Consider the following 24,405-nt stretch of genomic DNA (forward strand, 5'->3'; position numbering starts at 1 on the left):
CAGGAGGGATATCTCAAAATAATATATTGACTTTGGAAAAATCCATTCCAGCTCCTGTTGTTTTGAATAAAACTAATGATGCATCTACAAACAGTACACTTGATGGCTCAAATGCTGTGGAATCCTGGGAGTTGTAGTTAAGTGAGAGAAGGCTATACCTTATTAAACTACAACTTCCAGGATTCCTTAGCGTTTGAGTCACAGCAGTTTAAGCGGGATCAAACTGCATTACTTCTATAGAACAGATGCACCCTTAGTGGCAATAAGAAAAAGGAATCTGAAAGCCAATGTGAACTATAAAGTGTGATTTGAGTGTTGAACTAGGAGTACATCTACACCGCAGATTTGATGCAGTTTGACAGCCATAGCTCAATGTGATGGAATCTGTGAGTTGTAATAAAACTACAATTGCCATAAAACCGTAACCATTTTTTTTCATGTCAGGAACAACTTGAGAAACTGGAAGTCACTTCTGGTGTGAGCGAATTGGCCATCTGCAAGAACATTGCTGAGGCAAGCCTGCATGTTTTGATGTTTTACCATCCTCTCAGGTCTGTAGCATTGAGCCATGGTAATTAAAAGCGGTATCAAACTGCATTAATTCTACAGTGTGCAGATGCGTCCTTAGTCTTTTTCCTCTGGTGTATGGAAGCCTAAGACAGCTTTTGCCACATTTTCTTCCTTTCAATCAATCGCAAAGGATTCCACCAGGCAGGAAGCAGCCAGGCTTTGAAGCTGCAAGGCCATTCAGTGCTAATCAAGGTGGCCAATTGCAGCAGTCACACTTGCCCCAGGCAGACAATGTCCCTCCCTGGACATTCCACAGATATATAAACCCCACTTGCCCAGTTTCCAACAGACCTCACAACCTCTGAGGATGTCTGCCATAGATGTGGGCGAAGCATCAGGAGATAATGCTTCTGGAATATGGCCATACAGCCCGAAAAACTCACAGCAACCCAAACTCAAAGGTGTTACAGACCTTACATATCGTGATAATCCAGACTAAATCCCTTCAGCACTGCCATATAATCAATTTTATCAAAGCAGCTAATCCACATTATCTGCTCTGAACTGGATGAAATGAGTCTATACTGTCATATAATCCAGTTCAAATCAGATCATCTTGATTGTCTGTGGCAGCGTAGAAGGCTGCTAGATCATTGAATGTAACTGCCCCATTGATTTGGGAGCCAGAAGTTTGCAGCTCTATTTCTATTCCAAGTGGCAGTGTTCTACTTCCTTTTCAGGCAAGTTGAAAGCAACTCTCTTAGTATTTGAAAATAAATAAATAAGTAAACGGGCAATGCCAGGGTCAGTGACAGGCAACAGAATGCCAAGGAAAGGGAAAAGGGAGGAGGGGCATACTGAGTTACATAATGAGTTACTTAAAAAAAACAACACTTTCCAAGTTTCAGGGACTTGAGGGAATCTTGTGTGAGTGTAGATCAGTGTTTTTTCAACTTGGGGCTTGGGGCCCCTGGGGGGGGGGTCGTGAGTGGGGTTTCAGAGGGGTTGCCAAAGACCACCAGAGAACACATTATTTCTTATACTCTTAGGAAGCCCTTTGATAGAGAAGGCTGAAGATCTCTCTGTTCAGCCTTCTCATCCTTTTTGGAGTTGGTGAACTACAACTCCCAGAATTGAAAAACAACCCTCCAAACCCACCAGTATTCAATGTTGGCCATGTAAGTAGTGTGCCAAGTCTGGTGCAGATCCATTGTGGGCTGGGCTCAGAGTGCTCTTTGATTGTAGGTGAACTATAAATCCCAGCAGCTACAACTCCCAAATGTCAAGGTCTATTTTCCCCAAACTCCACCAGTGTACACATTATATTGAGTATCCATGCCAAATTTGGTCCAGATCCATCATTGTTTGACTCCACAGTGCTCTCTGGATGTAGGTGAACTATAACTCCCAAACTAAATGTCAATGCCCATAAAATCCTTCCAGTATTTTCTGTTGTTCATAGGAGTTTTGAGTGCCAAGTTTGGCTCAATTCCATCATTGGTGGAGTTCAGAATGGTCTTTGATTGTAGTTGAACTATAAATCCCAGCAACTACAACTCCCAAATATCAAGGTCTATTTCCCCCAAACTCCACCAGTGTACACATTATATTGAGTATTCGTGCCAAATTTGGTCCAGATCCATCATTGTTTGACTCCACAGTGCTCTGGATGTAGGTGAACTACAACTCCAAAACTCAAGGTCAATGCCCACCAAACCTTTCGAGTATTTTCTGTTGGTCATGGGAGTTCTGTGTGTCAAGTTGGGTTCAATTCCATCGTTGGTGGAATTCAGAATGCTGTTCGATTGTAGGTGAACTATAAATCCCAGCAACTACAACTCCCAAATGACAAAATCAATCCCCCCCCACAACCCCACAACCCCACCAGTATTCAAATTTGGGTGTGTCGAGTATTTGTGCCAAACTTGGTCCAGTGAATGAAAATACATCCTGCAGATCAGATATTTACATTGCGATTCATATCAGTAGAAAAATTACAGTTATGAAGTAGGAATGAAAATAATGTTATGTTTGGGGGTCACCACCACAGGAGGAACTGTATTAAGGGGTCACGGCATTAGGAAGGTTGAGAAACACTGGTGTAGATGCACCCCTCCAAAAACACGAGATCCCGCCCCACCCGTCTTGCCTGGATCTGGGGGCAAAAAGTGTGGGAAGAATGAAACTTTTTTGTGTCAACGTGGCGCCTACTGGCCAGTCCCAGGGCCTCTCGGCCACGCCCCTCGGTCATCCTCGGACTCCGATTGGCTCCGGGAAGGATGAGGGGCGTGGCCTGGGAGACAACTGCAAGAGTGAAGATGAACTGGGGCGGTATTCAGAGAGGGGCCATTGCAGGGATTGGAGTTGCTGCAGCAAGTGGGGCAAGAAGGTAAAATCGGCTATGGGGGATTAAATTGGGACTGGGGGCGGTTATTAGGGGGCATATGATGGAAAGGTAGGGGGAATCGGTGAGGGAAAAGGGGAAAGTAACCCTAGAGATTTGCAAAAATTACTTTTTGGGGTAGTTCAATTACTATAATCCTGGAGTACATCTGTACTGTAGAATTAATGCAGTTTGACTGCCAAGGCTTTCATGGTATGGGATCTTGGAAGTTGTAGATTTTCAAGGGCCTTAGCCCTCACTTGCTAAAGAGAGAGGTGCATGGATGAGAAGTCTTTTAAGTGTGCATCTACACTGTAGAAGTAATGCAGCATGAAACCACTTTTTGGGGTACATCCATTACTACCATCATGCAGTACATCTACACTGTAGAATTAATGCAGTTTGGTATCACTTTGACTGCCAAAAGTTGGAAGTTATAGATTTTCAAGGGCCGTAGCCTTCTCTTGCTAAAGAGAGATGTGCATGAATGAGAAATCTTCTAAGTGTGCATCTACACTGTAGAACTAATGCAGTTTGATATCACTTTGACTGCCATGGCTTTAATTAATCTTGGAAGTTGTAGATTTTCAAGGACCTTAGCCTTCTTTTGCCAAAGAAAGAGGTGTATGAATGAGAAGTCTTTTAAGTGTGCGTCTACACTGTAGAAGTAATGCAGTTTGATATCACTTTGACTGCCAGGGCTTTAATTACTCTTGGAAGTTGTAGATTTTCAAGGGCCGTAGCCTTCACTTGCTAAAGAGAGAGGTGCATGAATGAGAAGTCTTTAAAGTGTGCATCTACACTGTGGAAGTAATGCAGCATGAAACCACTTTCTGGGGTTCTTCAATTACCACAATCCTGCAGTACATCTACACTGTAGAATTAATGCAGTTTGATATCACTTTCACTGCCAAGGCTTTAAGGGCATAGAATATTGGAAGTTGTAGGTTTTCAAGGACCGTAGACTTCTCTTGCTAAAGAGAGAAGAGATTAATAAGAAGTTTCATGAATCTTGGAAGTTGTAGATTTTCAAGGGCCTTAGCCTTCTCTTGCTAAAGAGAGAAGTACATGGATGAGGTCTTTTTAAGTGTGCATCTACACTGTAGAAGTAATGCAGTATAAAACCACTTTTAACTGCCAAAGCTCAATGCTATGGACTCATGGGAGAGGTAGTTTTACAAGGCCTTTCATCTGATGCTTTAATCAAGCCACAACTCCCAGGATTCTGTACTATTGAGCCGTGTCAGTTAAAGTGGTGTCAAACTGCATTCATTCAATACTGTAGATCAGGTGTGGACAAACTTCGGCCCTCCAGGTGTTTTGGACTGCAACTCCCACAATTCCTCACAGCCTCAGGCCCCTTAAGTGGCTGAGGGGGAAAAGGAAAGGGTCTAAGGCTATGAGGAATTGTGGGAGTTGAAGTCCAAAACATCTAGGGGCCCAAGTTTCCCTATGCCTGCTGTAGATACATACCTAGAATTCTCTGTATGTTAAACTGCCTTAATTTTACAGTGTGTAGATGCACCCCTTGAGGGTCAAAAGAAAGGTATGAGTCATGCCACCCATTGCAGTTGTGATGGATTGCAGTTGTGATGTTCTCTTCAGGTTTAAAAGTGCAGAAGCTGAGTTTGAACAAAGAGGAGGAAATTGAATGAAGTTGTGAAGCATCCTCATGGGTGCCGAGCTTGCATTTGGACTCCATGTCATGGGTAGTAGAAGAAAGGATTGCTATGTCTTTCTTTGCCTTGGAGAGATGCACAAAAGGCACTTTTACAAGCTTTGGGAAGGCTGAGTAAACTGCCCATGTACTGGATGGATGGACTTCTGTGTCCATGTCACCAATTTAGCACATAGTGGTTTTGCAATAGCAGAGCGTGTATTGTGGCAGTGGGAAGGAAGGATAGCATCAAAAAATAAGTAAAGACAGACGTATAGGACACCTCAATCAATTGAATTATTACACTATGTAACAAAACTTGAAATTTTTTCTGTTCCTAGTTTGAAAGTGTTTTTTTTCCTCTTTAATTGTACGGTACTTTGAAAGTAGCTGTTATACTCCAGAAACTTTGTTTTTGTGGCTGCCACAAACTATGTTGAATTGGTTCTCTGTATGTTAAACTGTCAAGATATTGACTGAAAAACTATAGCAAAATGTGCTGCAGAATGTTTCTTAAAAGCAAAGGTTTTTTTTGCAGTTTAATAAACGTTTTCCATGTTTTTATGATACAACTAATTAGGAAGTGGCATTTATAATCCCGGAACAAAAATTGTGTCACATTGTTGTTGTTGTTGTTGTTGTTGTTGTTGTTATATTTCTATATATTATTATGTATATATAATATTATAAATTTCTTAATATGTATTACTTATTGTTTATTACTATTATAAGTAATATCTCACCTTTAGAGGAATGAGACCTCATATACACTGACCATTTAATTGATACAACGAATTAGAAAGTGGCAGTTATAATCTCAGTACAAAAATTTTGTCACATTGTTGTTGCTTTTGTTTTTGCTGTTGTTATATATATTATATAATGTATTTATTATTATTCTATATAGTTATTATGTATATATAATATTATAAATTTATTATTATTATGTATTATTGTATTGTCGAAGGCTTTCATGGCCGGAATCACTGGGTTATTGTAGGTTTTTTCGGGCTATATGGCCATGTTCTAGAGGCATTCTCTCCTGACGTTTCTCCTGCATCTATGGCAAGCATCCTCAGAGGTAGTGAGGTCTGTTGGAACTAGGAAAATGGGTTTATATATCTGTGGAAAGACCAGGGTGGGACAAAGGACTCTTGTCTGCTGGAGCTAGGTGTGAATGTTTCAACTGACCACCTTGATTAGCATTTGATAGCCCGTAAGTGCCTGGAGTAATCTAATCACCTCTCAACAAAAGATGCAGGCGAAACATCAGGAGAGAATGCCTCTAGAACATGGCCATTATGTATTATTGTTTATTACTACTATTATTATCTCACCTTAAGAGGAATGAGACCTCATATACACTGACCATTTAATGCAGCTTCAAACTGCAACAGCCAGACAACAAACTCTCAGGAAAGTACACAAAAAGAAAGCCCTTAATATGCCTCAGTGCTCTGTGGTTTGTCAAATCACCATCCAGGCCTCAGACTGTTTCCAGGATTTCCTATAGAATTATCTGTACAGCAGAACCATTTTCATGAATACAGATTTGAAAATGCATTAAATGATCAGTGTAGATGGGGCCCAAGGGTGAGGACTCTCAATATAGCAGGGCTGCTATGTCACTATGGCCGTTTAAATAACAATAAGATATTAGAATAATTCAATCTAGAGCAGGCATGGGCAAACTTCAGCCCTCCAGTTGTTTTGGACTTCAACTCCCAGCTGGTAGGCTGTTAGGAATTGGGGGAGTTGAAGTCCAAAACACCTAGAGTCTGTGTTGACCTATTCGCATCATTTGCAGTCTAGAGTCTGTGTTGACCTATTCGAATCAACCAATAATTCCTGTTGAGCCCAAAGATTTGTTTGTGATCCCTATTCTTTATGCCCTAGTTCTCCATCAAGGTCCTTTTTCTGAGCGGAGTCCCTCAATTGCAACCCTTTGTTTCAATTTCAGTATGTTTCCTTGGATCTCTCCTTTTTCAGTGCAAAGGATTACATAGAGAAAGCTGCTTTCTAAAGGGATTTTGCCACGTGGGGGCAGAAAACTCTCTTTTCAGTTTGGCATCATAGCTTTGCTTCCATTTAGAGTCAAGTCATTCTGCTGAGCTGGTGGAGAGGAGTTGGCTTTTGAGTTTTGCACATTGAGTTTTATAGTTGCATGGGCCATTTGAAAATGCAATAAGAGGTTTTTTCGGGAGGGGGAGGTGGAGAAGTACCAAAGTTTACCCATTCTTTAGTGCCAGAAGCTCCTTTTGCAGGTTGTCCAAGCAATTTGGCATCAGACGGATCTGCTTTGTCCTGCTGTCCAGGAAGTAATGCGGTGTTCTGATTCTGCTGTCAATCTTTGCTCCTCTGTGGCTTTCTCTGGAAAGGGTTTGGGGACAACTTTAATTTAGGTGCCTCCAAGAATTGAACATTTTGTATCTTGGGCAGCACAATTGGGAACTGCCCTAGTTCTCTGCTGCTGCTGGGATTACTGGATTTCTAATTTTTTTTGCCAGTTTTGCCCTTGGAACGGCAGGTGCAGGTTTATTTTAGGCTCTTTCATTTCGTCATCTCGTGCCCACCCCCAGATTGGCCCGAGATCTTTAGAATTGAGATAGTTGAGTGGTTGGATAGGGTTAAAATATGTGGAAGAGAATAGATTAAGCACCAGGAATTCCAAATTCTCTTAAGACTGGGTGGATCAAAAACTCTTTGAAAGTGGTCTTTGAAGTAAGTGGAAATCAAAGTAAAGTCACTGGGATCTGGACTCGGTGTTCTTGGATGTGGGAGAGACCTAAGGAAGAAAGTAACTGGTTTGCTTGGGGGTCATTTTGGAGCTAATGTCGCCATAAAGGTGCATCTACACCAGGCATGAGCAAACTTCAGCCATCCAGGTGTTTTGGACTTCAACTCCCACAATTCCTAACAGTCAGTAGGCTGTTAGGAATTGTGGGTGTTGAAATCCAAAACACCTGGATGGCCGAAGTTTGCTCATGCCTGATCTACACTGTAGAATTAATGCGGTTTGATGCCACTTTCACTGCCATGACTCAATACTATGGAATCCTGGGGGTGATATTTTTACAAGGTCCGCCAAAGAATATTGGCATTGAGTTGAAGTCCAAATCACCTGGAGGGCCGGAGTTTGCCCATGCCTGCTCTACACTAGAATTTATGTGGTTTGATGCCACTTGCACTGCCATGGCTCAATACTATGGAATCCCAAGTCTGTCAAAGAATATTGGCGCCTCTCCAAAATACAACTCTCACAGTTTTATAACATTGAACCATGGCAATTAAAGTGGTGTCAAACTGCATTAATTCTCCCGTTTGGATGCACCCTTGGTTGGAAGAGGAGTTAATCTGACCTGGAGCAAAGTTGAGAAACTTGTGACGACTCTCATATGTTGACCATGTTCCTTTTTTTTTCAAAGTTGTGCACAATGACGTGGCAAAAGAAGAGCCTGTGTTCCTACTGGATGTTGACAGTATGCGTCATGTGGGTTCTGGCCAAGCCACCCCCTGACAAGAAGGAGCGTGTCCATCACAGCCCAGACCTCAGCGACCACCTCCACGACGACAGCCAAGATTTCCAATATGATCACGAAGCCTTCTTAGGGAAAGAAGAGGCCAAGACATTCGACCAGCTGACTCCCGAAGAGAGCAAAGAACGTCTAGCGTAAGAGAAAAGCCTTTAGCATTCCAACATTGCCATTTTTAAAAACTGGAAGTAGTGATTGAGTGAATAACATTGCGTCCTCCTAGGTTGTGTAGAAACAAAGCAATCTTATAGACCTTTAGGTGAATGAGTACTAGGCTAGGGATGCATCTACACTGTAGAGTTAATACAGCTTGAAACCACTTCTGGATTCAGAAACTGGATTATATGGCAGTGTAGATAGGGCCCAAGACATGGTAGTTAAAGTGGTGCCAAACTGCATTAATTCTATAATAACAATATAATGTTCCAGAAGTGGGAACATGGCCATGCAGCCTGGAAAACTCACAACAACCCAGTGATTCCAGCTCTGAAAGCCTTCGACAATACATATGTCTAAATTATTGGTGGGAGATCAGCAAGTGTTACAACTCTGAATTGTATAGCAATAGTATAAAAACATTTTACCTTTATGTTTACTGAGTGAAAAATAATACTGGGGAGTGGTATTCTGGCAGTTACAAACTTGGTTCTGGCAGTGAACACAATATCCTGAGCTAAAGTTTGCTCAGAAGTATCTTTTCCCTTCTTTCTTATAGTAAAGCCATTATTTTGCCCTGGTTCCAGTTGGTGGATATTATTGTTTAAAGCAATTAGATCTACAATAGCCCAAGTCTACCTTTCTGTTGCATAAATCCCATCACATTGGAAAGAAATAATGCTACCTTTCAAGATGTTGGTTATAAAATACCTGGTTGAGAGCTCACAGAGAGTCCTAATTCATTTATAATAGAACGGTTTGCTCCCATTAAGCAAGTTTTTAATGTACTTTAAAGCAGACCACATCTCTATTTTTATATACCCATCCAACCAATATAAACTACTTTCTTTAAGGCATAAAGTTTTCTGCCCAGTAGAGCAGAAAACTTAACTGGACAAAGAGATATTATTTCTGAAAGTGAGGCCAAGCAACACTGTGATTAAATTTGGACAGAGCTTGGAAAAGTGGGTTGTTGTGAGTTTTCCGGGCTGTATGTCCATGTTCCAGAAACATTCTCTCCTGACGTTTTGCCAGCATCTATGGAAGGCATCCTCAGAGGTTGTGAGGTCTGTTGGAAACTAGAGAAATGGGATTTATATATCTGTGAAATGTCCAGGGAGGGAGAAAAATTCTTTGTCTGTTTGAGGTAGGTGTGACTGTTGCAGTTGTCCACCTAGATTAACATTTAATGGCCTAGCATTTTCAAGCTCTGGCTTCTTACTGCCTAAGGAAACACTTTGTTGGGAAGTGATTAGCTTGGAACACTTGGAAAAGTGTTTCTTTCGGTATACAATTTCTTGTAGTTGTAGTGTAAATATCTGGATGGCAATACAAGTTATACCCATGACATAGAATCATAAACCATATGCTCTGTTGTCCTGCTTCATTTAAGGGAACCACAGCATCTCCTTGAGATGGTTATCCAGATTCTGTTTGGAGACTTTCAGTGAAACAGACAACAGTATCCATCTAGATCATTGCTTTCCATTGTTAAATTTCTCACCATCTTTCTTTGTGATCCCTCCATGCCTATGAATATGCCTATATTACATAGAAGTTGGGGCTGCAGTGGCACAGTGGGTTAAACCGCTAAGCTGCAGAACTTGCTGATCAGAAGGTCTCTGGTTTGAATCCACAGACAGGGCAAGCTCCCATTCTTCTGCCAACCTAGCAATTGAAAACATGCTAATGTGAGTAGATAAATAGGTGCCACTTCGGCGGGAAGGTAATGTCGCTCCGTGCAGTCATGCCGGTCACATGACCTAGGAGGCATCTAAGCTCTTCGGCTTAGAAATGGAAATGAGCACCACCTCCTATAATCGGACTCAACTAGACTTAATGTCAAGGGGAAACCTTTACCTTTGGAGCCTCCAGTGGCACAGTGAGTTAAACTGCTGAGCTGCTGAACTTCCTGCCTGAAAGGTCAGCGATTCGAATCTGTGGTGTGGGATGAGCTCACACTGTTAGCTCCAGCTTCTGCCAACCTAGCAGATTGAAAACATGCAAATGTGGGTAGATCAATAGGTACCGCTCGAGTGGGAAGGTAATGGCACTCCATGCAGTCATGGTGGCTACATGACCTTGGAGGTGTCTATAGACAATGCTGGCTCTTTGGCTTAGAAATGGAGATGAGCATCATCCCCCAGAGTCAGGCACGACTAAACTTTACCTTTGCCTTTACATTACATAGAAGTTTTATGCCACCTTAACTGTCTTTGCAATGTTTATCCTCTCTGCAGGAAAATCGTAGATCGAATCGACAAGGACAAGGACGGCTTTGTGACTCAACCTGAATTGAAGGATTGGATCAAGCACACACAGCACCGCTATATTTACGAGAACGTGAACAAGAACTGGAAGGACTACGACAAGGATAGTGATGGCCATATCACCTGGACTGAATTCAAAAATGCGACGTATGGTCACTATGAAGGTGTGCTTGGTGGAAGGAAGTTGGGAAGGTGTGGTGGGGGGAGAGAATGTGTGAGAAGAGTAGGTTCGGTACTTAGGCACTTCCTAGTCTAATTCTGCTTGGGCTGTATACTTTCTAGTGTAATTCTCGAGCCACATGGAAGTGCTGTTAGACTGAGAGAATGATGATGCCTGAACAACAGCATATATGCAGAAACCCTTGTGAGTGAGCAATTAAGCAGAAGCCTGAGGATACAGGGAGAAAATAAAATACTGTATGCAGCAAGATTGGGAAACATTTTTCTCCCCTGACTGTTTTTGGGCTACAGCTCCACACAATTCTTAGTCGTGTTGGAAATTGTAAAGGGAACTGTAGGCCAAAAATAACAGAATATTAGTTTCATGCTTCCTTCTCCTTCCCTGTCTATATTGTTTAGTACGGGAGAAGGCAAATTGTACACTTTAAGCCACATGGCCTCTCCAGGAATGTTTTTAGTTTTGCAGAGCCTTCCAGTGGAGCCTGAAAACATGGCAACCATGACTCACAGCCCCTGCATTGAATTCAGGCTAATGCTTGCCTCCTGCAAATGCTTGCCCTGGTTTAGTAAAAAGGGAAAGGGCTGAGAATTAAAACTTCTGCCTGTGGGTGAATAGGGTTTATCAGAGTGGGATTGCATTCCACTGGGAAGATGTGAGGAGACTTTCTTCTACTCTTTCCCCAACACAATCCTGATACAAATTGCTTGTTTCTCCTCTGTTAGCAATATTGAAGAATTTTAGCAATATTGAAGAATGCCTTCAACAACACAAAGAAATATAGATATGAAATTGGAAAACGGGGAGAAATTAAAGGCAATGGATGGTCAGGATTTGCATGTGGTGGAATGCCAGTTATGCACTCTTGTATTCTAAGATTGGAAGCCTGCAACCATAGATGTTGTAGAAAGGGATGTATGTCTATGATGGTTTCTGTGCATCCTTGTTATACTTGGTTAAATGATCTAGCAGCACAAAAGGAGAAGAGACTTCAGATGGTAACTCTTAGTCATGTGCATTTGTACAGAATCACTCTCCGTTCCTGTTTGTTTCATTCGTAAGACCCTGTTTTTGTTTGCGAGCACCTCTCCGGAAAATGGGCACCTTTCCAAATGAGCTTTTTTGTCCAAGGTCCGGGAAAAAAACAAATATTTTTGGCGCATTGCTGGAAAAGTGCCAGGGCCTGCTAGGACCTACAGCCGAGTGTGCCGAGCAACAAATAAGAGATGCTCGGTGCTCTGCTGTAGCCCCTGCCAGAGCCTACATCTGTGCACGCAAAGCACCAAAAAGCAGCCGACCAAATGGTTATCGTTCCCACTTTGCACTCGTTTCACTGATATTTCCGTGATGGAGAGGGTGTACCAATTCGTGCATCCTGAAAGAACAAAACGGTACAAAAACATGAAATAAACAAATGAGACAAAAACCTGGACCATAACTAATATGGCACTGAGGATTAAGACTGGAAGTCAAGATGGCTTTAGGAGCTTTTGGAGCAAAGTACGGTTTAAGAGATTTGAAGTAGTTCGGCTAGTTTATCTTACAGTGTGTTTACATGTCCAGTTATTTGGGGATAACAACCTCTGACTTCCAACACCTTGTTTATGCCAGTAGTTTTATAGCAGGATTGGTAGGTGAACACAGACAAAATCTTCAGTGTGATCAGCTTCCTCTTGCTTGGTGCTGGCTTACCAGCATTGTGAGAGCTGGCTGAGGCTGCAAGGTCCAGGCTGGCATGTTGCCCTGAGAGAGAAAGGGAACCATTGGTATTTTTCTCCCAAGGTTTCTGGCAGTTTACCACCTTCTGGAATAAGCTATGAGGAGAAAGCTGCCTGAGTCTCAAACAGGTTTCTGCAACTGGAGAGGTACAGAAGATTTGCAAGCCAATTCCTGGTTGTCAAAGGGCTATATTTAACCCATGAGCCACTAGCATATGGACACTAAATGGACAGAGATGCACAAAACAGAATGCTGTTACTATTTGTATATAGAATAAGGGTGGGCAAAAGCCAGGGTGGGAGTGAGAGACAGTAGACCTCTACAGAATTCATCATCCATGGTCCTAAACTTCCATCATGCCTAGACAATGGTTTTATTTTATTTTTCGTGTCAGGAGCGACTTGAGATATTGCAAGTCGCTTCTAGTGTGAGAGAATTGGCCATCTTCAGAGATGTTGCCCAGGGAGTGCCGGGATGTTTTACCATCCTATGGGAGGCTTCTCTTATGTCCCTGCATGGGATGCTGGAGCTGACGGACGGAAGCTCACCCCGCTCCCCGGATTCAAACCACCGATCTTTCAGTCAGCAGTCCTGCCAGCACAAGAGCTGAACCTATTGCATCACCAGGAGCTCCAATGATAAGGCATGTTGGGTTTAAAACTCAACAGATAGACTTACAAGATCTCACCATTATACTTCTCCATATAGGTGCTAATGATGTGTTCCATGAAATTTAATTAACATTATAAAAAGGCTATTGTATAGCTTTGTGTCCTCTATTTTTATTCTTATGAGTTTTTTTTTATATCCTACCTTTCACTCATTCAGGTGCCCTCATTTTATTCACACGAGAGCCCTGTGAAGTGGGTCAGGGTGAGAGTGAGTGACTGGGCCAAGGTTATCCAACAGATTGCATGGACCAGTGGAAAGTAGAACAGGAATTTCCCAGGTTCTATTTCTACTCTCTAAAAACTAGTACAATTTGAAATGGTGGTTTGTGAGCCATCTATGAACCGTTTGCTGACAATCAGTGGAGAGTTTCCAGAAAACAAAAAAGCTGTTGTAGTCAGTGCACATCATAAATAGGATGCTGGTGCCTTGGAAGTCCCAAGAATAAAGTTCAGTCTTGACTATCTGGATAAACATACAGCTAAATACAACGTATGTTGAGGCCAGAATATTGTCAGAGCAAAAACTAGAAATAGCTCTTGAACTTTGAAGGGTTGTGTAGAAGAGGGAATTTCAAGAGGTGTTGCCTGTTACCTGGTTGTTTGATAAGTAACACTTGTCTTTAGTTTTGTCTGATAACCCTGAAAAGAGTTCAGGAGATCACCCGAGAAACTTCCCTTTGTGCAGAATCAGTTCCTTCCTGTGATGTCGTTCTTCCCTTGTGAATGTTCCAAGAAGATTAACATAGATGTGTGAAATGCCCTGTAATTTCTCTTTTTATAGGACAGTGAACCTCCAGACTACAGCTCTTGGTCAAAGCGGGACTGATAATACTATGTAACAATTTGTGTTCCTGGATTATAAATGTCATTTTCTATTTGGGTCTATCATAAAACATGGAAAAGGTTTATTAAACTGCAAACACTTTGATTTTCCAAGACATCCTGCAGCACATTTTGCTAGTGGCGCAGCGGGTTAAACCACTGAGCTGCTGAATTTGGTGACCGAAAGGTTGGTGGTTCAAATCCAGGGAGTGGGGTGGGTTCCTGTTGTTAGCTCCAGCTTCTGCCATCCTAGCAGTTTGAAAACCTGCAACTGTGAGTAGATCAAGACGTACCACTTCTGCAGGAAGGAAACGGCACTCCATGCAGTCATGCTGGCCACATGACCTTGGAGCTGTCTATGGACAACGCTGGCTCTTTGGCTTAGAAATGGAGATGAGCACCACTTGCCAGAGTTGGACATGACTAGACTTAATGTCAAGGGGAAACGTTAATCTTTACCTTTTTCAATGAATGTCTCATAGACGCTCAACAAATTCAACATAGTTTCTAGAGTATAACAACTACTTTTATTTATTTATTTATTTATTTATTTGCGGCATTTATATGCCACCCTTCTCACCCCGAAGGGGACTCAGAGCGGCTTACAAGATATATTTTCATACATTATATTATTAGCATAGTACAATATCAGTATTATATATTGCACTAAACCATTATATTGTAATATTATTAGTAATATTGCATGTAATGTAAATATATAATTATATTATATTATTATTACTAGTATTATATTGTATTACATTATAATATTATAAATATATGTATATACCACATTATAAAAGTAAAAGTAAGTACCACAAAATTAAACAGGAAACAACATTTTTAAACCAGGAACATAATTGAATTCATCAACATTTTAGGGATCCTGCACATATCCCATCCATCTTGAAAGAGAGCCTCTGACTTTTGATTGTGTGATCTAAATCTACTCTGGGCTTCATGGCTGTTCCCATTTTGGCTTCCTTTAGGAGAGGAGTTTGGTGATCTGGAGGACAAAGATTCCTACCGGCGAATGTTAGCCCGAGATGAGCGACGGTTCAAGGCAGCTGACAAGGATGGGGACTTGAGTGCTACAAGGGAGGAGTTCACTGCCTTCCTCCACCCTGAAGAATTTGACTATATGAAAGATGTTGTGGTGACGGTGAGACTGGTATCTTAAATTCTTTGGTGAGAAGGAAAGAACTTATTTAAGATCTAGGCTTTGGTAGCCTAGGGGAGGGACATTTCCCTTTGCTTTCAAAACCAATTTCATGCATTACATTTGCGGTTTCCATATTTCTATAGAACGAGAATTCCTAAATATCAGTGTTCTCACTTGAACTGCCCAGCACCTCTGACTCAGTCAGTGTAAATGAATTAAAATATAATAAATATACTGCAGAGAGAACTATTGGGCGAGGGGGCTTATTAACAAAAGACCTCCATAAATGCACAGCAGAGTAACTTATTAGCAGCATCGTGACCCAGCACCAGTAGCCCAAAGTGATAAAAAGAACAAAAACACACAGACCAATGTTATCTCTTCCATAGGCTTTTCCTTGTAGTAAAATAATATGGTTGCACTGTTTACAATAACAAGGTTTCCATAACACAAATAAAGTTCTTTACACTTATTTCTTTGCTTCCATGCTGGGCTTCTTTCTCATGCAGATAAAAAGCTTAGCTCTCACTGAGCCTCTTCTCACCAAAGTTACACAGGAGCTTCACACTAGAGCTTTTCTCACTTGATGGCCTTCAACCTGGGGCTTCTCTCACCAAAGCCTCTCACACCAGGCCTTCACAAACGGAGGTTTACCTCACACTGAGGCATTTCTCTCACTGAGTATGAATAGGCCTCGGTGTGAGAGAGGCATCAGTTTGAGAGAGCCTTTCTCCCACTGAGGACTCTCTCAGACTGACGCCTCTCACACTGAGGCCTACTCATACTGAGGCCCTTCTCCCACAGAGACCTTTCACAAACTGGGACTACTAAACTACAGGCACACCTGCTTATATAGAACTACAGCTTTTGCTGAGTCATTGCATCTGTTTAACCCTCGCATTTTTCTAATTAAAAATATCTAGTTAATTTTTAATATTTCTGACAAGAACCATGTATAGAATAAGAGCAAAACTGCATCATAAAATAATATGAATAAAGCAAGATTCAATACAGCTTCTCATGTGGATCATACTTAAGCCAGATGGGAGTTAGGTTCATCACAGTTAGTCTCACTTGGCCAAATCTGTTAGTTTGACCTAGAATACAGCCACTGAATTAATCTGACTTTAAAAAATAAGTATTTATGTCTGGCATCTATTCTATTTATGACTAGCTGTTGGATTTTGCCCTTTGATTTCAGGAATTTTAGCCAGTGTTTTGAGTATGCCTGAAGCCAACTTTAAGCTTGATGTAATGGTTGCAGATGTGGTTAATATGCTGAAACATAAATGTGTTGAGTCTAGAAAGCTCCACTGTGCTTTTTACTAACTGCCGTCTTATTTTTCTAGGAAACCATTGAGGACATAGACAAGAATGGAGATGGCTTTGTAGAAGTGGATGAATATCTTGGTAAGAAAGGGACCATACCATTGCTTTTGAAAAAGAGTTACAAGGCTTCTTAAGGGGGGAGACAAGAGACAGAAACTTTACCCCTATTCTTTTGAGTAAGACTTTGTTTAACCTATAGATTACCAGGGAGGACATTACTTTGGCTTTTAATCACCATTGGTGGGCAAGATACCATTACAGATGTACATAAATCAGTACTTAGCTTGGCATTTTGTATTTTATGGCCAGGTGACATGTATAGTCCTGAAACGGGAGAGCCAGAGCCCAGCTGGGTGAAGAGTGAACGTCAACAATTCTTGGACCATCGGGACCTCAATAAAGATGGCAAAATGGACCGAGAGGAGATTGGGCACTGGATTTTGCCCCCAGATTATGACCATGCCGAGGTGGAATCAAAGCACCTCCTTGTTCACTCAGATGTTGATAAGGTAAGGAGTAAAAAGGGCACGAGGAAAGGAAATGCAGTGACAATCTTGGAAAAGAAATGCATTCAGAATTTTTTTCCTTGTTTTTAATTTTCTTAAGCAGGGAGGAAATGTTTTTGGTATATATGGATACACTGGGCTATTATATCATCCTTTGTCACCTCAGAGGTGCTGGACTACAACTCCTATCAGCCTCAGACAGCTTGTTTTTGTGCTGGCTGGGGTAAGGGGAGTTTACAGTGTTGGGAACAATATAGTTGGGCTGCTGTGAGTTTTCCGGGCTGTATGGCCATGTTAGAAACTAGGCAATTTCTGTGGCATGTCCAGGGTGGGAGAAAGAACTTGTCTGCTTGAGGCAAGTGTGAATGTTGAAATTGGCCACCTTGATTAGCATTGAACGGCCTTATAGCTTCAAAGACTGGCTGACTCCTGCCTGAGGGGGGAATCTTTTGCTGGGAGGTGTTAGCTGGACCTAATTGTTTCATGTCAGGAATTCCCCTGTTATTTGAGTGTTCCTCTCTATTTACCATCCTGATTTTAGAGTTACATTTAAATCCACAAGCATGTGGACAATTTCAGCAGAAAGGAGGAAACCATGAAAAGGAACAAAATCTGGCTACCAGTATTTAAAAAAAACATCTAAAATCAAGACAGGAAATAAAGAGCAACACTCAAAAAGCAGAGGAATTCTAGACAAGAATCAGTCAGAGCCAGCTAACACCTTCCAACAAAGGATTCCCGTGGGCAGGAAGCAGACAGGCTTTGAAGCTGCAAGGCTATTCAATGTTAATCAAGCTGGCCAATTGCAACATTCATACTTGTCTCCTTACTCCTTATGGAAAAAGCTTAAGCACCTCTTTTCTGTTGGGCGAGTGGGCTTAATAACAAAAGACCCTCCCCATGAATGTATAGCAGAGTAACTTATTAGCAGCAGCAGCATGACCCAGCACCAGGAGCCCAAAGTGACAAAAAGAACAGAAACACACAGACCAATGTTATATCTTCTGTAGGAGGCTTTTCTTTGTAGTAAAATAATATAGTTGCTATATTTACAATAACAAGGTTTCCACAACATGAATAAACAAATACATAGTGGCTTTACATGCAGCAACCTTCATACAGGATCTCCCTCACAAGGCTTCTTTTAATACAAACTTTTACCTCATACAAACTGAGGAGTTCCCTCACTCAGGCAAACTAACACTAACAGGCTTTGGCCTACTAACTTTCAGTGCTCAACTCACACTTTTGTAATAAAAAATGCCTAGTTATTAATTAATTTATATAAATAAAAATGTAATGTTCGTTTGTGGGATTGACATAACACAAAAAGCACTGGACGAGTTGACACGAAATTTGGACAGAATACACCTAACAGTCCAACAAGTGTCCATCACCCCTAAAAACACATACACACACACAACCCCAGCAGAACAGACTTAAAAACTCAAAAAATACACCATATATACATATACACACGCACACATTCATACACACACACGTATGTGTGTGTGTGTGTGTGTGTGTAAGTGTATATATATATATATATATGCACAAACACACACAAATACACAAACATACATATACATACACACATATATGTACACATGCACACAGAAATATATATATATACATATACACTTGCACACACATATACATACACACATACACACAAATATTCATATAGGCACGCACACATATACACAATATGCATGTACACATATATATACACCCACATATTTACACAAATACACCATATATACATATACAAATACACTCATATACATATATACATGCACACATTCATACACACACATATATATGCACATGCACACACAAATATACACATATACATATACACATGTACACATATATACACAAATATTCATATAGACAAGCACACACATATACGCAATATGTATCTACACATATAAACACACATACACAAATATATATACACATATACACCCACATATATATATATGCAAACACACATATATACACAAATACACCATATACAAATACACTCATATACATATACACATGCACACATTCATTCACACGTATATATATGCACAAACACACACAAATATACATACACATATACACATGCACACAAAACTATATATATACACACATGCATGCACATATATATACACAAATATTCATATAGACAAGCATACACATATACACAATATGCATCTACACATATAAATACACATACACAAATATATACACACATATATATACACCCACATATTATATATATATACACGCACACGCAAACACACATATACACATACAAAATACATATACACAAACTGAGCCACAGCAACGCGTGGCAGGGGACAGCTAGTATATCATATTTCTGACATTTTCAACCACTCCTCCTTTCTAGATCCTTTTCTTTCAGAGCTGGATTCCTTACTCTAAAAACAGCATCAGTGCATGAATGGGGGAAGGCACTGCTTCTCTCTTCCCCATTAATAGTTCATTGCTTAATGAAGCCGCCATCTCCCGGTCATTTCCAAAGCAGCTAATCCTCCTGCCGTTGCTTGTCATAGCCATCCTGTCTTGACTTTGGCCATTTGTCCAGGTCTGCAAAGACAGAAACTGGGTTATAGTTGCTAAGCAACTGAAGGTCCTCCTCTGTCCCTTAGAAGTCTGTTCTAATACACGAGGCCCTTTCATAGGGTTGAGGACCACAGGCCTGTTACACAAGCCCTGTGCGAGTGAGTAGTTCCATTCTTTGGCAAGGACACTACACAGTCCATCTCTCACCCAACTTAACTTGGGTGGGAAAAAGAGAAAGTGTATGGGGCAGAAGTCAGAGAGGAAAATGAGGGTGCCTCCCTCCCTAAAAAATAGTAGGGCTGCGAAAAAGGTTTACTAATCTGTTTTTGGATAACTTTAGATTTGGTTTGGTTATTTAGGCTGCTGATTCAGAAAATTGCATTGGATAGACCACATCAGCTCTAGGAAGTGGGAGTGTTTGAAAGAAAAGAACTTGGCACACAGAACTCCCATGACCAACAGAAAATATTGGAAGGGTTTGGTGGGCATTGACTTTGAGTTTTAGAGTTGTAGTTCACCTAGATCCAGAAGACTCAAACAATGATGGATGTGGACCAAACTTGGCCTGAATACTCAATATGTCCAAATCTAAACACTGGTGGAGTTTGGGGGAAATAGACCTTGACATTTGGGAGTTGTACTTGCTGGGATTTATAGTTCAACTAAAATCAAAGCATACCGAACACCACCAATGATGGAATTGAAACAAACTTGGCACATAGAACTCCCATGACCAACAGAAAATACTGGAAGGGTTTGGTGGGCATTGACCTTGAATTTAAGAATTGTAGTTCACCTACATACAGAGAGCACTGTGGACTCAAACAATGATGGATCTAGACCAAACTTGGAACAGATACCCAATAGGCCCAAATGTGAACACTGGTGGAGTTTGGAGAAAATACACCTTGATATTTGAGAGTTGTAGTTGCTGGGATTTATAGTTCAACTACAATCAAAGAGCATTCTGAACCCCAGCAACGATAGAATTGGGCCAAACTTCCCATACAGAACCCCCCTGACCAACAGAAAATACTGTTTTTTTCTGATGGTCTTTGGCAACTCCTCTGACACCCCCTTGCAACCCCCCCCCCCCCCCCGGGATTCCAACCCCCAGATTGAGAAACACTAGACTAATGGCTCTGTTCTCCCCAACTGTAGTCCTTGGCATCTTACGTCATCCAGTGAGATTTATCAATGTATTGTGGCAAAACTCTTAGTAACTAGTTGAATTCCTGGCCATTTGCATATCTCATCCCTCTTAATTGGCACACAGCAGTAAACACTGACAGGTATTCTGGGACAAAATATCTAGAGCAATGATATTGTGAGTCCTAGCTTGACATCCTTTTCAGCTCCCCAATGTCAGGCGAGACCCAAATTGTGTCCTAAAGAGAAAAGTTCCAAGTTCCAAACAAATCAATGTTAGAACTTAACTTGTGTCGGAAAGCCATTTATAATCCTGAAAAAATCCCCTTTCAACCAAAGGAAGGTCAAAAACAGCATTTTTAAGAGATTCCTTGCCAGTTGAGTTAGTACAGTATTTCTCTTGGGGTGTGGAACAAACTGTTCTTCAATTTTTTTAAACAATTATAGTAGAACATCAGTATAGAATGGCCCTACTTTCAGAGGATGTTTTTCCCAAGGTTGTAACTTGTTAGTAGTTTGATCTGGCACAATGTCAGTTTCATAACCACACAACTGCCCATTTCAGAAAAGCAGGAGGGAAGATTCAAACTTGCCTACTTAGCATCCATTAAATAGTATTATCAGAATTGGTAATACTTTGGCCTTTCATATGTTTTTATCTACAGCTCTCACTGTAAAGCTGCTGGTTTTATGTTCTGCTGCCTTTAATGTCATATTAGTATATTTTTGATGTTTAATACACAATACACCCAGGGAACTCCTATTGATAGATGGTTTAGAAGGACAGTCCATCCATTAGCAAGACCTATCCACATGCCCATGGACTGTGAGACTACGACTGGATCTTCACTGCCACATAAACCAGATTATCAAATCGGATAATCCAGATTATCTGCTTTGAACATGGTTATATGAGTCTACACTGCCATATAATCTAGTTCAAAGGTGATAATCTGGATTTTATATGGCAGTGTACTAACCTTACTTATTTAGGCGATCCCTCGTTGTCCGAGTGTGGCCTTCCAAGTGTAGTGTCTTGGTGGTGTATATGTAGGCGACTGTGGAGCCCTATTCTTGATCCACATGTTCTTTGACAGTGAGAGAATCGGTTTTCAGGTGGAAGATGGTCCTGGTCAGGGTTGACTTGACACCACTTTCTCTTGGCACATTTCTCCCTTTTGCCCTCCATTTGTGACTCTTCCGATTCCACAGCACTGCTGGTCACAGTTGACCTACAGCTAGAGCACTTAAGGGCCAGGACTTCCCAGTTCTCAGTGTCTATGGCACTGTTTTTAATGTTAGCTTTAAGCCCATCTTTAAATTTCTTTTCTTATCCACCAATATTCCGTTTTCCGTTCTTGAGTTGAGAGTATAGCAACTGCTTTGGGAGACTGTGATCTGGCATTTGGACAATGTGGCCTGTCTAGCAGAGTTGATGAGGCCCTATAAATTCAAATACCTGGAGGGCCAAGAGTTACTCTAGAATATAAACACAACCTTTGTTTCCTTCAAGAGCATCCCATCACATTTTTGGGGTCTCCCTTTTCAAAAGATGAAGGTGTACTTTCAAAGATGAAGATCAAACCTCACATGCTTTTGACCTACACTGGTCAAAAGGCCTGCATTCAGTGCTATGAGAAGAGACAAGAGATGTGTCAGAAGCTGAAGCATATAAATTCTTGCAATTGCATCCATAGAATGATGCATTGCAATTCAAACTACAAGAAAGGAGATTCCATCTGAACATGAGGAAGAACTTCCTGACTGTGAGAGCCATTCAGCAGTGGAACTCTCTGCCCCGGAGTGTGGTGGAGGCTCCTTCTTTGGAAGCTTTTAAACAGAGGCTGGATGGGGTGATTTGAATGCACTATTCCTGCTTCTTGGCAGGGGGTTGGACTGGATGGCCCATGAGGTCTCTTCCAACTCTTTGAGTCTATGATTCTATGAAGTGTAGAGAACTGAACTAGTTCTGGAGTTGCTGTAAATTATTTTTTGTCCTTTTGGGAAGTAGAGGAATTTTATGAAATTGAAAAAACATATACACATAATGGCCAAATGACCGAGAAAGAACAGTGTGTCCTTTCATTTCTTGTTTCTCCCTCTTGCACAGGAAGTTTCTCGGCCTGTTGGCTAAGATCGAGTATAGATATGTGCTTTAAACAGTTCTACGATTCTTCATTTTTGTATGGACATGGTTAGTTGGGTAGGATGCTGTAAAGCTCTAGTAACGATAGGATGGGAGCACTGCTTGTTTCTTTCCCCTTTGAACCTTTCATCCTCCCCTCCATCTCATATTACTTCAATGATGCTATTTTATACATAATTGACTAACACAGTAAAAAAAACAATCAGCATAAATGATTTGGGGTGTAATTGGGGTTGTAATTGTGTGCTTCTCTCCCTTCCTCCTCTTCCTCCTCCCCCACTTTCCTCGCAGGATGAAAAAATAACCAAGCAAGAGATATTGGACAATTGGAACATGTTTGTGGGGAGCCAGGCCACCAACTATGGTGAAGATTTGACAAAGGAGCATGATGAGCTGTGATCAGAGCAAGTGGGGGATGTGCGTTGGAGCCCCCTCCCTCAGATGCCGGTGGGGGAAATCACACTCCAGGAGGGAATGGTTTTCTTATTTATTGGTGTGAGGGCCTGCTTAAGTTTTCTGACAGGTTACGATAGCTGGCATAAACCCGGGCGGTTTTTATATGATCTGTTCTTCCTCTCCTGACTCCTTATCTCCCTCAAACACTGTGAAGCTTTGCCATACTTACAAAGATGTCCTCACTGCCAGAAATTTAAGAAGGGGCAGATTAAACATCTCTCACCCACTTCCAAAACAGTGTTCAATCTGTTTTACAAGGGCTGGTCTGTGTTTGTGTGTTCCTCCTGTCATATCTGTGGATTCCAAGGCATCCATTTATTTTCTCTCACATAGTTTTAAACTGCTTCTGGACTACTTCGTTACACTAGAGAAAAAATCCACTTAAAATCCAGTTTCTGCCTCCTGCAGAATTCTGGGGTTTGTAGTTTAGTGAGGCTGTTAAAGGCTCATCCTTAAACTACAAACCCCATAATTCTGCAGGAGGCAGCAACAGGGTTTTAAGTTGATTTTCAAATCCATTGCTATTCAAGTTGCCCTCCTTCCTTGATAACAAGATCCATATTTACCTTTCAAACAGTAATGTGGGACTTCATAGGGGGCAAGCAGCTGAAGTGGAACAAACAAGGCAATAGGTTTGAAATCACCTTCTCGCTGTGTTTTTACCCTACTTACATAGAAATACTAAAGGCTGCTTATATGTAATATGTAAGTAGCCCCAATCCTTGGACAAATATTGTAGGTGTAGTTTCTCTCTCTACCCCTTCTTCTCCAGGATGGCAGGCTTTCACGAGAGGAATTCATTAAACTTATGCAGCAGAGTTTCGACGCCACCAAAGAATATGAATCAACAATCAACAAAGTGTTGCCCCACCATGAGCTGTGACCTTGTGATTGTAACACTCTGGATTATTAATAAAACTATTTTCCACCCCTCCATATTCTGTAGTATAAATCGGAATGAAGCGGAATTAGTGGAAAATAAAAAGAGGGAGCAAGATTTTATTTTTTTTAGAACAGTCACTCCAGCAAAAAGTATTTTTCCCTGTTGCAGATGTGCCTCAACAAAATATTATGAACTGCCCTTTCTGTACATTTGAACCAAAATGACTTTGGAGGAAGGAGCCAGTAGGACTACTGACGGAAAGGTCAGCGGTTTGAATCAAGAGAGTGGGGTAAGCTCCCAT

The 24,405-nt window shown here is 41.2% G+C and overlaps 1 protein-coding gene across 2 annotated transcripts; it reads left to right on the top strand.

The window, feature by feature from the left end:
* Positions 1 to 2,815: 2,815 nt before the first annotated feature.
* RCN3 (reticulocalbin 3) lies at positions 2,816 to 24,157 on the top strand. 2 transcript variants are annotated; one of them, XM_060780767.2, is made up of 7 exons: positions 2,816 to 2,899; positions 7,976 to 8,220; positions 10,480 to 10,673; positions 14,889 to 15,061; positions 16,411 to 16,471; positions 16,700 to 16,899; positions 23,057 to 24,157. In XM_060780767.2, the coding sequence occupies exons 2-7, from the start codon at positions 7,985 to 7,987 to the stop codon at positions 23,162 to 23,164; spliced, it is 972 nt and encodes a 323-aa protein (XP_060636750.1). In that variant the 5' UTR covers positions 2,816 to 2,899; positions 7,976 to 7,984; the 3' UTR covers positions 23,165 to 24,157. The 2 variants fall into 2 exon arrangements, with proteins under 2 accessions (XP_060636750.1, XP_060636748.1); XM_060780765.2 differs by having other exon boundaries at positions 23,994 to 24,157.
* Positions 24,158 to 24,405: the final 248 nt, after the last annotated feature.

The sequence above is a fragment of the Anolis sagrei genome, chromosome 6, assembly GCF_037176765.1.
Source record: "Anolis sagrei isolate rAnoSag1 chromosome 6, rAnoSag1.mat, whole genome shotgun sequence".
NCBI lineage: Eukaryota > Metazoa > Chordata > Lepidosauria > Squamata > Dactyloidae > Anolis > Anolis sagrei.

Bases quoted from the DNA above. Each gene is read 5' to 3' on its own strand.
- RCN3 (XM_060780765.2), top strand. From the start codon at position 7,985: ATGACGTGGCAAAAGAAGAGCCTGTGTTCCTACTGGATGTTGACAGTA. The intron at 8,221-10,479 runs GTAAGAGAAAAG...TCCTCTCTGCAG, and splicing joins GAGAGCAAAGAACGTCTAGC to GAAAATCGTAGATCGAATCG. The intron at 10,674-14,888 runs GTGTGCTTGGTG...GGCTTCCTTTAG, and splicing joins GACGTATGGTCACTATGAAG to GAGAGGAGTTTGGTGATCTG.